The 15,004-nt window shown below is 38.4% G+C and overlaps 1 protein-coding gene across 2 annotated transcripts in view; it reads right to left on the reverse strand.

Moving 5' to 3' along the window:
• LOC134531729 (GIGYF family protein Gyf) overlaps positions 1–15,004 on the reverse strand; it is a 158,087-nt gene that overhangs the window by 84,961 nt on the left and 58,122 nt on the right. For both annotated transcript variants that reach the window (XM_063367571.1, XM_063367572.1), the window contains exons 9-10: positions 7,388–7,545; positions 5,042–5,199 (exon numbers count right to left, since the gene is read on the reverse strand). In XM_063367571.1, coding sequence (XP_063223641.1) covers positions 5,042–5,199; positions 7,388–7,545 — 316 coding nt within the window. The remainder of the gene's footprint in view (positions 1–5,041; positions 5,200–7,387; positions 7,546–15,004) is intronic.

The following is a 15,004-nucleotide window of genomic DNA, read 5'->3' on the forward strand; positions in this document are numbered from 1 at the left end:
AGTTGAAACAACAACAAAAAAAACTATTAAATTTATAACTGTTGTAAAAAAATCACCATTATTCAGCAACCAAAAAAAAATTGTAAGAAAATACTATAATCAACTAAGCAACATATTATATACATAATTGTCAACAGAATCCCTGCGGGTGTTGGGATTGAGCCTTCCCCACTAAGTGTGACAGTTTGCAGATGTCGCTTGACACTAGTTTCGTTTTCTGGTGGATAGGGCATCAAAGTAAATTGGGGCTGCCCTGTAAGAATGGTGCAGTGACTAACTTAAGGTTCCTTGGTGGTGTTGGTGGATACTGACAAATTATCTCAAGTGGGCATCCCCAGCGAGGTATCACATGTGGATGGCTGTCAGGGTGCTCTTGTGGAACGGGGACCCGCTCTATGTCACTGCTGCGATTGTCTTCTCGTTGCTGCCCAAGGGCTGTGAGGGTGGCTGAATACGAAGTGGTGCGGGGAAGAAAGTTGAGGACAGGCTCTGCTGCGGCGCTGTCTTGAGCTTTCCCATAGACTCACGGGACCTTGTATGGGGAATCTCCTTCTACAGGGGTGAACCTCACGAATGCATGAGGTTGAATGTTTGGGTGTGCCCGGGTGGTTTTTCGCCACTGCTTCGGTGCGAGAATGGCATTGGTATGCGGTCATCTCGAATTATGGTTCCCTCCTTGTGGGACTGGTGTATGTAGTTGCAAATGAAATACAGGGTAGAGTTTTCCCTAGTCTTACTGGTCCCAAAATCAGCACTTAAGATTTAAATAACCTTAGTTTATTCACAGGCTCCTTACACGCTGGTCTGGAACCGTACTAACACAGCATGCAGCAAGGTAGGTCCTATATACGACTATACTCTCGTGTCACTGCTCTCACGACTCTCCGCTCGCTACTATGGCTGGGGCAAATGCTCGATACTCTTCATGCTAGATGCTGCTGCAATCTTGATGGCTCAGCTACCGAATCCGAAAGTGGCGCGGTCAGCTAGCTCAGCTGCCTTGTGGTGTCTCCGAAACACCAACTGGCTCTGCGGCAGGGATACCAACGTCTACGGATTCTCCGTAGTTCCTACGGACAGAGTATGTAAACTACGAATCTCCGGACGGTGTATGGCTGACTACGGATGCGCGGCAAATTAGTTAGTAGTCCTCTTTTTTGGCGTTCAGTAAATTTTTAATCGGCAGACAAACATTATTCTGAGAGCCATGTTCCTTGTTTTATGTATTTATTAATTACGTTGTATTCATTTGTTAGTGAAGAATGCTGACTACAGGCCAGGCATCGCGAAGATGTTTATTGCGTTCTTTGTTTTGTGTAGTTCACCTTCACAAGGCTGGTGCGCGCGCGTCGCTATCCGTGCAGCGTTGCCATTAAAGTGATGCGTAGACGTACAGATGTTTCGGTACTCGTAGCAGTAGTTTCCAGGATGTTCTGTTACGTGCGTACCTGTCTTACGCGGCGAGCGTACCATACTCACTAAGCGACTAACTTACTTGCACTGTTGCCACGCACTTCAGTTCGGGACATTGTTGTTTACACCCGGTTGCCAGTATTAGTTTGCCTTTGCCGGTTGTAGTTTGTGTTTGCGTTATCTGTTGAAATGTGGAACAGTGGTTGATAAAATAAATTAGTCATGATATAAGGCGAAGTAAATATTCAACAACCATGTCGGGCGATGAATGCACGACCACGAAAAGACAAAAGGTCGCAGCGCAGCGGTTTCGGACTGAGTATGCACACGAATGGCAATGTTTGAAAACCAGCGAGGTGTCGGAACATAGTGCTTTTTGTACCGTGTGTAATTGTGACTTTTCAGTCAAACATGGAGGCCGTGATAATTGCAGGCAACACATCGCTTCCAAGAAACACATCGAACTTGCGAAGGTTAAGGCGGGAACGAAATCATTAAGTTCGTTTTTTACCAAGACAGATAATTCTCACAGCATCATGAATGCGGAAATGCTATTTACATGTTTTATAGTAGAACATAATTTACCACTATCATCAGCATACCACGCCGGAGATTTATTTAGGGCCATGTTTCCGGACTCTACAATTGCTAAGAAATATGCATGTGCGCGTACTAAAACAACTGCAGTTCTCAAGTCGATGGCGCAAGATACAACACGCGATGTTGTTTCCATCCTGCAACATGGTAAGTTTTTCCATGGCAACTGATGGCAGTACAGACCAAAATAGTGTTAAACTCTACCCCATTTTGGTCAGTTACTTTGACAGTTCTAAAGGAGAAATAGTAACTGCTTTGCTCTCCATTTGAGAAACAGACGACAACACTGGAAAATGAATTTTCTCTGTTATTGATTCAGAGATGAAGGCAAAAAATATACCTTGGAAAAATTGTGTAGCATTTGGCAGTGACAATTGTAATACAATGTTAGGGCATTTGCGAGGAGTAGCATCCTTCTTGAAAACAGCAAATCCTAGCATAGTAGTTCAAGATTGCGTGTGCCATTTATTGCATATTTGTGCCCAGAAGGCTGCAAAACAGTTGGGGAGTGACATCGAAACATTAGTTGTTGACATTTACTATTACCTTGAAAAAAGCTCAAAGAGGAAAAAGGAATTATTTGCTTGCCAAAAGCTGTGTGGTTTGAAAACACACAAAATTTTGAAATATGTTTCGACCCGCTGGCTGTCATTATTGGATGCTATTAACAGACTTTTGGAACAGTGGGATGCATTGTTAGAGTTGTTTGGTGTCGAAGATGAGTCAGTTAACGATAGCCATAATTCTCGTTTCTTAAGTGTAAGGAACATTTTAAAATCTCCTCTCACCAAGCTGTACTTTTTGTTTCTTAGTAGTGTATTACCCGCTTTCACTTCTTGCAATGCAAAGTTGCAATCTGAGGCTCCATCTATACACATTGTTAGCAGAGAACTGTTGGCCTTGTTCACAGATCTGTTGGTTCGTTTCATGAAACCAGATGCAGTTGTTTCAACTAATTCTGACATAACTGAGGTACAGTTAAAAAAACGGCATCAGAAATCAGATGAAAACCTTGTGATTGGAGCCAAAGCAAGAGTTTACTTAAGGGAAAATGAAGAAATACTTTCTACATCACAGTTGAAGTCATTTTATTAGTCTGTCAGAAATTTTTTTGTTGTAGCTTGTGACTATATGATTTCTAAACTGCCCATGAAGGATAAATTTTTGAAACACACTGAGATAGTGGATGTCAATCTTAAGAAAGAGAAGAACTTTTCATCTGTAGAGTATCTTATGTCTCAATTTCCTGGGGTTGTCAATGGAAGTGAGATGGATGAAATAGAGCTTGAATTCAGTAGGTACCAGATTGACGAACTAAATCAAGAAATCCTAGGTTCACCAAAAATGGACGTATGTTGGGGAAAAATCTCCAAATTGGTAGATGCGAGTGGCAGTGTTAAGTACAAGGTTCTCCCAAAACTTATGCTGACCATATTATTAGTTCCTCACAGCAATGCTGCGACAAAGCGTATTTTCAGTATAGTAAGGTAAAATGCTACTGACTTTCGTGCAAATCTTGGAACTGAGACATTAAATGCTTTAATGGTTGAAAAAATAAAAATGGGTGCACACGGAGATAAATGTTACAAAAAGAAGTTTTCCAAGAAGCAACTAGAAATGGCTAAGCATGCTACTGTTAACCAGTTGAAGCAAGGAGGGGTGCATAAGGAGGATTTATAAATTAACTTGTTGGCACACTGCTGAAATGAGACGATTTTGTAAATATGTGTGTGTATATAAGGTAAATGTATATAGACATTCCAGAAATGAGTGTACAACTTTAAAAAAAAAAATAGTAGGCCTAGGCCTATTTCATAACTTTCGGAAATATGTGATCAGAAATTCCTGTTGAGGTGAGCTTGCAATTTTTTATTTATAATTTAGCCATAAATGAGATATTTTAGTTGTGAGTGCAGGTAAATGTAATGTACCATGTTTTAAGTGTTCTGATTTATTTGGTCTCTCATTGTGTTTGTATGTATACAAAAAAACAATTTTGGTCATTTGTGAGTTTTAGAGGGCAGATAGCACTTAAGGTGTTCATTGTTTTCTCTCTTTCCCTCAAGGCTACCAATGTGTATAATTTTTAACCTGAAATATTATAAAACAATAGCAAATTTCCAACTGGTAGTATATTTAATATTCAGATACAAAAAATGCGTAAATAGCAGTTTACACCTTGAAATTCAAATTTTTCCGGGGGTGGGTCTCCGGACCCCTCTCTTACAAAGTGTGGTCGATGAGCCATTGGCGAGGAGGGGTGACTACTGATGAGACTACTCAGAAGTTGGCATCCCTGCTGCGGGGACCAGGGCCGGCCTTACATACCACATCTTAAGGCTAGCAAATGACACCGGAAAGGTTGGGTTTCTTGGAATTGCCGGCCACTCCTGGGAATACCAGGCTAATGTGGTGCCGTGCACACTCTGCTTGCCTGATGGGAGAGGGGTGGGCCGGGGGTAGCGGCTGGTCAGGTGGGCTTGGGCTGCCTCGTCACACTCGGCCCAGTTGCCCAGGGCAACCGGAGACGCAAGCATGGTCGCCCTGGCAACGGTGAAATGACTGTGGGCAGATGGCATTGGCTATCTCGCCTGCACACGTGTTTAGGAAAAGAAGGGCTGACAGCTTATTGACCAAAGGCATACACGGCACGTAGCACGCCACAATAATTCTCCAATAGAAAATTTAATAGCGTGGATCCAACATATGCTGTGCATTAATCACAGGACAATAAAATGCCTGATAAAAGGCTATTCACAATCAATTATCATTCATCACAATCAATTGCATGCAAATCCAACACGAAAATGCCCAAAAACCAAACATGGTCAAAGCTAATTTCTTCACTAACTTAAAGAACTGGTGAAGCTAAATGATCCGAGAACAATAATTCCTAATTTTAAAAAAATTGCAAATAATTACCATCCCACAGGACAAACAAATTAATGATAATGGATTTATTTATACTTCATTTCAAGGACAACAATGTAAACCAATCAAACACTTCATCACTTTCACACCAAAACAATACCTGAGCATCAATTGCCGCTGAAGCATTTGAAAATGGTAGTGCTCCAAAAGCGCAGATTCCGGGTCCATTGGTGACTGTATTGGTGGCACTGTAGAAACCGTTGGTACAGACTGCGAAGTTTGTGATGTAGACAAACCATCTGCAATGGGCTCGCTTGGCTGAAAATTAATTTTAAATAACTTTCATTTGCGTACTATGCTATTATAGCGAATTTACTATATGCAGTAAAACAGAGGAACCAATATTTAATCAAATGCATAAAATTACATAGAGGGAGATTATATATAAGAATATGAAGCAAAGCCAGGAAAATTGGCAGAGCACTGAATATTTTCCAGACTGCAACGATTGCTGGCATAACTCGAGATATATCGTATTTACCCTAAACATCCGCCCACAATTTTTCATAAAATTTGTTTTGAAAACTGGAAAAACACTATGTGCGGCTTATTTGAAACTTGACGCCGCATGGCAACACTGCATTGCACAAGTTCCATCAAGCTCCATAGTTGGTTAACTTGCTTTTGCTTAATGAATGACAGACATCCTGCACATGATTCTGGAAGAAAGCAGTTGAAATAATTGTAACAGACTGATTGCAGTTGCACAAAATAAACCAAATAACTAAAAATTCTCAGGAAATAGGAAGTAATGCTGTGGGAATAAAGTATGTTGTCATGGAAAGTCATATATGTATGTGACTGAAGGAAAACAAAATTTTTTTTTCCAAGTGATGGTTTAATGCAATAAAATGTTTATTTGAAAGGTGAAAGTTTGTTGCGTGTACTTCTTCAGCAATTTCCCACTTTTATTTCATTATAGTGTGTGTAACGCAGCATTGATTTTGGTGGTTTGTGGCCAAGATGTTAATGTAACTTCACTGTAGTAAACAAAACAGCTTTCGTCCGTGCTATTTTACATTCATGATGCTTTTTTCCTCGCATCGCTGTAAAAATGTTATCATTCACAATTAATCCCTAAATATAATATTTACTGCCTGACATATGTAGGGATGTATATGGCAAAAAAGATTCTTACTGGCAATATTGATACATTAAATTGTACTCTTGTGGCAGAAAAGAAGACACTGCTTCAATAAATAACTGGCGGACAACACCAGTACCAAAAATGCTATTATGTTTACACGTTCTCTCTTGCATGCTTAGCTCTGACATAAGTTACTATGTTGCATACCTGTTACTGTTACGTATGGATTTTTACATGTTATTCCAGAAAACCTGCGGACTTAATGCTTTTTATAACTTTGACAATCTTATATATCTTGAAGATCCCATTACCCGAAGTCTTAAATAGACATTTAAATAGAAACTTAAAATTGGTCAATTTATACTTTAAAAGTTTGCTGCGCGACTATTTTAAGTTATGGTGAAAACATTAGGGGTGCGAGGCTAATTTGAGGGCGCAGCTTATTCAGGTGAATACAGTAAGCAGGTACTAAACTAGGTGTGACTACTTGAATGCACATGAATGTACATGAAATGTACATGTAATTCAGAATATAAGGCAGAATTCAGAAAAAAAGTATTTCAAGCTCTACGTAAAATCGGAAATTTATCAATGGAAAAATTATCAATCAAGTATTTTGGAATTAATAAACAAAACGTGTTGTGCATCAAAATCCCACTTTAAAAAGAAAAAAAAAATGTATTGAGCAAAAACACAGTATGCCCAACACACCAAACAAAAATTTAAGGTAACCAACAAAATAAAAACATTATTCATAAATACTAAAAACTCTTAAGTACTTCAAAGTTTTGGTATTTTAAGAAAATGAGTGTAAAATGTGACAAGAAACAAAAGAGCCATCTCAGATTTTCCTGTGCACCATTGACCATGAAAATAGGATATGAACAGGTTATTTTGCCTACTATTGCACATAAGAATAATGGCTGAGGAATGGAAATTCAAACACTGGCACCTATGTAGTTGACAAAAAATACATTAGTTAACACTCCAGAAGCTATCAAAAATATTATATATGCCACCAAAAATATTATATATGCCATATAATATATATGCCACCAGCTAAGTGCTCTCAGAATTTTTATTTAGCATTTCTGAAAAAAATTGACACAAAAAATTGTTTTTTTTTTTAAACACAACATTTTTAATTAAAAATTATTGGTTGACTGTTTCTTCAAAATTAAAATCTGTGTTTTTACTCAAATATTATTTTATTCTTGACTGTTAGGATTTAAATTTGGATTAAAGGCACTCTTTTAAGAATCAAAACCCATACGTGGATTTGAAAAAGTAGATTCTATCCTACACTAGAGAGTACCCAAATAGAACTCTGCAAAATATTTACAAAAGAAAACTGTTTACCTTGAAATGTGGAGGTGCTATAAAGGGAAGTATACCCCAGGACTCTATGAGGTTGCCCAGGTGTGAATAATGCTCATCACAGCTTCGCCTGATGAGCAGAGTTGGTTTGAAGTAGCCAGACTTGTACCATTCAGCCATGTCACTAGAGCAGAATGGTCCTGCAAAGACCAATATAACAAATGATTCCATGATATTGTGCTTCAGCTCTTTAACACTTAAATGTGATTTAATCCTCAGAAGCTTCAATACTTATACCCACACTTATTTGCTTCCTAATCCTTGGAACCAGAGCCATCGAAAGAAACCACGAGCCCAGGAGCAAATAATTATGTTGGGCCTCAATATTAGAGCTGTGCCGATATGAATAGGCAGAATCTAATTTTACCGATATTTAGTTGAATTGGCAGAAATGCCAATTCACAATACGCTTGTTAATTTTCGGACGATATTATTGAAAAACTAAATGCATACTTTGAACATCAAATCTTGGCTATGTGTGCAGCCGTACATATCTAACTTAAACATCCTATGTTTTAATAACATTCTTTAATCTAATACATCATAAATAAATATATCACCAGTACAGTAAAGTTAGATAGTAACAAAAAATTGCTTTATTTATAGTATGGCTACCCCTATAAACAACGGAAAATACCAACTGCATGAAATGCAAAGAAATGTTCGTAATATTGTGACGGAGACATTTTCTAACTAACTTAAGTTTATAAAATTGATAACAAAAATTATAACCAAATAATATAGGACTTCACATAAAGTAAATTACTTTTACTGTTTCACGTGCAATACGACCACAAGAAATGCATTTCAGTATTAATTTTTGTATCGCAGCTGCACATGTTAAGATAGTACTGGAATTCCCGTTCTTGAATTGTAAACATGCACAAATTCTCGCAACTTTACACATTCAAAATAATTTTTTAACTTTGTATTTTGTGAATCACTATATTTCATTAATTACCTATTATTATATAATTACGTATTGAATAATTAAATTTTCCAGCCTCCATTAGTAAATTCACGTTTCAATAAGTAAAACAGGCCATCAACAAACAAAAATAAGAGTGGAAAAAAAGAGAGGTTAAGTTCCATTTAAAAACTAAAACATGTGTACATTTGGGTCATTCCATGGAAAATCACCCAATTTCAATTAATATAGTTGCTGACCCTTTTAAAAAAATTTGAAATTTTGTCACATAAAAAGTACATATTCCAACAGTGCAAACATGAAGGTACTGATTTTTATCTGCCACCATTTTGATTTTACAGACCAAAATGGCCACTGCCATGTACAAAAATTTACATTTTCAAGCCTTTATGTTTTGTTTAATATCTAAATATCTATAAAAGATACAAAGTCATGTGCAATGTCATTACAAAGAGGAGACTTGGGCTATTAATAATGCCACTTAAAATAAAGAGAATGTTTTTTACATGTTTTCATTTATAGACATTCAAGCTGACCTTGACACGGACTTTTTGTTAATTTTCAACTGCTCCTTTCTTTCAAAATTCAAAAAACACAATGAAACCTTGAGGCAAGTAAGTCTACATGGAGTACTTGGCAATGATATATTGTCAAAAGAATGTACTCAGCCCTTTTTGGCGAAAAAAAATTCCTAAAGTTTGTGTTTTTGGAAAAAAATCCATTTTTTGAGGAGCTGTAAAAAAAAAGGGCAAGTGCAAAAATTCTGAAAATTTGGCAAAACATTGCCATGATAACCCTTAACACGCCACTAAAATATCTATTTTTTTTAATTGGTTTATTCTCTGCAGCAGACTAAAAATGCAAAAAAAAAGTATTGTATTCAAGTTCAATGAACTGTTATTATTATTGTTATTGTGAGAGTTGGCAATACTGAGGACAAGTGAGTGAGAGAGAGGAAGTGGTGTGGAGAATGTGTGTGGAAGCATGGTAGAGAGTTTAGTGGAGAACTGAAGATGTTTTAATTGTAAACGTAGTGAATAAAGAGTTTTATGCTAACTGGGATACCATTATTGATAATATTAACAGGTTATGGGCCCAGATACATAAATGTATTAGGTGAATACTGTTGTGCTGAGGAACCTAGCGCGCGCTCAAATTTATCAAAATGGCAGATAAGGTCGAGACAAGCAACATTCAGAAGTTTGACGGGAATAATTTTTCAAAGTGGAAATTCCAAATCGTGTGTGCTCTTAAGGCAAAAGGATTGTTTGACATTGTAGATGGGACGTCTAAAAGGCAGGCAGATGAAGAAAAGCAGGAAACTTGGTTAAGAAGAGACGCAAATGCCAGGTTTGTATTGACTTCTGCAATGCAGTTCAATAAAATAGCTATCATTGAAAATTGCTCTACATCATTTGAAATTATGAAAAAGCTTAATTCCGTATACCAACAAATGTCAGAGTTTAGTAAAATGTCATTACTGGAGAAATATCACCGTCTCAGGTTGGAGCCAGATGATTCCATAGTTACTTATATTTCTAAGGTAGAAACGTTAGTGAAGCAAATCAGAGAGGCTGGTGAGAGTATGTCAGAGACTGCCATTGTGACAAAAATATTAAGTACACTCCCGGAAAAATATATGAATATTTGTCAAGCCTGGCTGTCTACAGATGAAAGCAAACAAAACATACATAACCTTACCACCAGGCTTCTTGATGAAGCTAGCCTGACTGTATCAGACGAGAGGAGTTCGGAATCGGCTCTAGCAGTAGCAAGATTCAAGAATAGAAGTATCACCTGTTACAACTGCGGAAAGGAGCCTGCAAATGTAGAGAACCTTCTCAATACAAGAACAAGTTTCATAATGCCAATAGATACAATGACAAGAGTGCCTTCTTTACAGTGGTGAATGAAGAAGAGGCCTGCATAGTGGATGAGAAAATTTACTGGACCATGGACAGTGGGGCTTCGTGTCACATGACATTTATTAGAGACATTTTGGAAAATTTTGTAGACGTAAATGATAGTGTCAGCCTGGGAAATAGTGCAACGCTTGAAGTGAAAGGGATGGAAGATGTCAGGATTTAAAAATGGGTGAACGATGCTTGGATCAAGGGTACTATTACCAATGTACTGTATTTTCCAGGATTACGAAGAAACCTACTGTCAGAAGGGGTCATCACAAGTAAAGGTATGAGAATAGAAAAATCAGGCATGCATGTTCAAGTTTATAATCACAGTGAACTTGTAGGTGTTGGTGTACGAGGAGAGAATAACCTCTATAACATGATATTTAAGACCTTCCAGCCAGGTCACAGGGAAATTAATGTCACTAAAAATGAGTTTCAACTTTAGCATGAACAGCTCGGACACATTAATGTTAAGTACTTGAGTGAAGTTCCAAAATGTTGTTGATGATGTGAGCTTTAAGGGCAAGCAAGATTTTGTTTGTGAAGGATGTGTATACATATATGGCAAGCAGCACAAACTGCCCTTCTCTCACAACATGGTTAGGTCCTCACAGCCAGGGAAAGTGATTCACTGTGATTTATGTGGACCAATGCCTGTACCCTCAGTTCGTGGTTTCAAGTACTTCGCAATATTTAAGGATAACCATTCAGGCTTTGAGTTTGTAAGATTCTTAAGGCATAAAAATTATGTGCTATTCCAATTAAAGCAAGGGATTAGAATACGTATATGACACCAAGTTTGGACATAGTGTGCAGCAATTGAGAGTGGATAAGGGTACAGAGTTCATCAACACTGAGTTTCAAGAGTATCTCTCAGAAAATGAAATTGTGAATGAAAGTACTGCCCCATATACTACTGAAAAAAAACGGCAGGATCGAAAGAGAGAACAGAACTGTAATGGAAAGTGCAAGATCTATGATGCACTCCAGGGATGTGGCTCAGTGCCTATGGGCCGAGGCAGTAAACACAGCTGTTTATCTCCTGAAACGAACACCAACCTCTGGCTCCTCTGAAACACCATATGAGAAATGGAAAGGGAATACCCTCACTAAAACAAGCTTGAATTTTTGGAAGTGAGGCATACGTATTGGTACCAACAAAACGTAGCGATAAATTGGCAGCAAAAAGCAAGAAAATGATCTTTGTTGGATATGATGGAGAATCAACCAATTACAGACTATAAAATCATGTGACAAGAAAGATAACGGGGTCAAGAAATTGTGATATATATGAAACTTTTACTGTATGTATTGAGTTATGTGTATTAATTTTAGTTAATGTATTAGCTACTTGGGCTGTCGGGCAAGCGAAACTAGGGCAGATGTTGTCGAGATGACTGAGTGTGTACAGAGTCAATAGTTCATCTGCGGGAGCCTGAAGCCACGGGACAACAGGAAAAGTACTATGAACTTGGGTAAATAACACACAGCCTCTTGGCCTGGAAGTACAAACATGTGAGCAAGCATGTTCACAGAACCAGGGCAGGAACTGACCTCCCAGTCATGAGGTTGAGTGACCTCCCAGTCACGAGGTTTTTACAGAGTGGCCCCCGGTCACAGGGTTGATACAGAGAAGGAATAAAGGCAGAGGAAGCTATCGGGGTAGAGAGAGTCTTTCGTAGAAGCTGGAGGAGAACAGTCGTAAGGTAGGGACCAAACAGGGTCCGAGCGCTTGGCAGGAAGCGCGATGATTAGTTAAAGTCTTTAGAATACTGGAAGCAGTTAAGGTAGATACTTCGCAACCGCCATGGCTTGGCTGCCGTTAGCAAGCTTAATAATGAATTAAGAAGTTTATGATTATTGTAAGATAACACCGATGCAGAGTATAATAAAGGAGAACATAGTATTACAGGAGTTAAGTTTATTGCTTAAAATTTCACTCGCTTACCCGCAACATCGCTGCCTAATAGAAATCCTTGCCGCTCGGATACGACACATTATTTTGGTGTCAAGATGGTTGGGTAGAGTGGGACTTCTGTAATAACTGTGATTCTACGAGATACATCCGAAAGAAGAAGAATCAAAGAGTCTACGAAGTTTGAGTTACGAAGATTTACGAAACAACGAAAGAAGAATATCATCAGTCAACGAGCCTGCAGACGCACGAGCCACGACGATCGAGACGCCTGTCACCGCACCAGTCATCAGTAGCAGAGATTGCAGTAAGGAGTTGAACGCATACACTGACTGTTCCAGTTCTACAAACAAGTAAGAAGTTCTTTGCCAACGCTGCCAGTCACAACTTAGTCAACTAAGTAGTATTATAAGGTACGGAACATTAGAGGTTAAGAGTGTAATGTGTAATTAAAGTTATGAATATTCATAATTTGAGGAGGTGTAATTGAATCAACATGGCAGACAGCACAGAAGGGAGTGAAACTGGTGACAAGTTTATTTCAATAAGTAGCGCTTTAAAGTTAATAAGTCAACCATTCGACGGGAATAAGAATAAATTGAAGGAATTTCTCGATAATGTTGACACAGCCTTCGAGCTAGTAAACCCGGTAAAACATGACATACTGCTAAAATTTGTTAAGTCTAAAATAGTGGGAGATGCAAAAGCAAAACTTTTAGTAAGGGATCGAACTAATCACTGGGATGATATTAAAGAAATACTAGAGGAGAACTACTCAGTACGCAGGACAATCGATTATTATGCCTGTTAACTTATTAATGCTCGCCAGGGTAATTCGGAATCGGTTGCAAATTGGGGAAGCAGAGTTGATACATTGGTAACAGATTTAAAGGAGGCCACCATGAGGGTGTGTACAGGGCCACAAGAAGTAGGAGCAATTTCATTGATTCAGCATTTAGCTCATGCTTGCTTTACGCAAGGCTTGAATAGCGAAAAAATCCAAACTATTTTAAGAAGAGCTCACAGATCGGTACATTAGGCTTAGAAGTGGAGACTGCCTTGGAGGAGGAATCTAATCTACTATCACAAAAGGAACAAAGTCGTACAACATTTTCGAAAGTTAGTCAAGGTTTAGAAACACGACTACCATGCACGAATTGTGGTAAGATGAGTAACACATTGGATTGTTTTTTTTTTTTTTAGAAAACCTTTCCAGAGGGGAGCGAACAGGTAAGAAGGTACATGTCAGCATGACACGAAAAGATGAAAGGCTAGAATCATATTCATGTTGGAGAAACAGTGGGACAAAGGGACCCAATGGGGTACATCACATTCAATACACTGGAAATCTGAATGATGTTACTTGTTATTCCTGTGGGAAAATGGGACACTTCGCACGACAGTGTCATAAAAACACGAATGAATGGAGACAGACAGAGGTAAAGAAAAATTATACACAATCAGGAGGTTATCAGAGCAACACCAGGGGACCGCAGACTTCCTGGGAACAGCAGAAGGAAAATGGTAGGTATAGCTACATTAAGAGAGAGGCGAAAACAGGAGATAAGGGAAACGAGAGAGGGAGTTAGGTGAGCAGCCTGCCTATCACTCCCTTGGACCCGGCTGCAACCAACAACAGGACCAAGGTAAGAAAATCAGTAAGGGGAAGGAAATAGAAGAAAATCATAAGGTACAGAATAGTGTTATACATGTAAGAGTGAAAGAAATAGGTAGAGAGGTAGAATGCTTAATTGATACCGGTTCAGATTTAACATTAGTCAATGAGGCTATACTGGGAATCAGTATCAGATCACGTATTAACATAGAGGAAAAAACTCAGCTAAGTGGGTTGGCCACAACACAGTTGACGACAATAGCCACAGTAGTGCTAACATGGAAATTAAACTCCTTTGAGAGGAAACAGAAATGCCACGTAGTATCTGTATGTCCACATGACTGTATATTAGGTAGGGATTTTCTAAAAGCATCAGGAGCTGTAATAGATTTCAGATACGATTCAGTCAAAATGGGAGCAGAATATTTGAGGTTTGCAGAGGAGAGTATAAGAGTAGGTACTGTGATAGTTAAGGTAACTGCGAGGTGTGAAAGAATAGTGCGACTAAACACGACCACAGAGGGTATTGGGCTTATAGCCAAACAAGAATTGATACCAGGAGTTTATTTGGGTAACAGCCTAACAGAGGCTAAAGCAGTAAACTGTGTGGGTTCTATAATAAACACTAAAGGAAAAGAAGTAGAGATAAATGTTCCGCTTCTACAATTAGAAAGACGGCAGGAGCACGAAGGGCAATACAGTGTACAGAATACACCGAAGCACAGAACCAAAACATTAGAATCAATGTTAAGATTAGACCATCTACATGATAAGGAAAGGGAAGCACTAGATGAAATGTGTAAGGAATATATTGACATATTTTTTCTCCCAGGAGACAAATTAACACATACTAATTCTATAGAACATAGTATTCCTACTAATAATGAAGTCGCACACATAAATGTAAAACCATACAGAATACCTGAGATCCACAAGGAGGAGGTTAAGCGACAAGAAAAACGAATGTTAGAAGAGGACATTATCTGACCAAGCTGTAGTCTATGGAATTCACCCATTTTAGTCATTCCAAAAAAAAATTGGATGCATCAGGACAACCTAAGTGGAGAGTAGTGGTCGACTATAGAAAACTGAATGAAGTCTCAATAGGATCGGTATTTCCGATTCCCTGTATCACGGAAATTTTAGATCAGCTCGGACAAGCAAAATATTTTACCACATTAGATTTGGCCAGTGAGTATTTGCAAGTCAAGATGAAGGAAAGTGATAGAGA

This window comes from Bacillus rossius, chromosome 5 (assembly GCF_032445375.1).
Source record: "Bacillus rossius redtenbacheri isolate Brsri chromosome 5, Brsri_v3, whole genome shotgun sequence".
NCBI lineage: Eukaryota > Metazoa > Arthropoda > Insecta > Phasmatodea > Bacillidae > Bacillus > Bacillus rossius.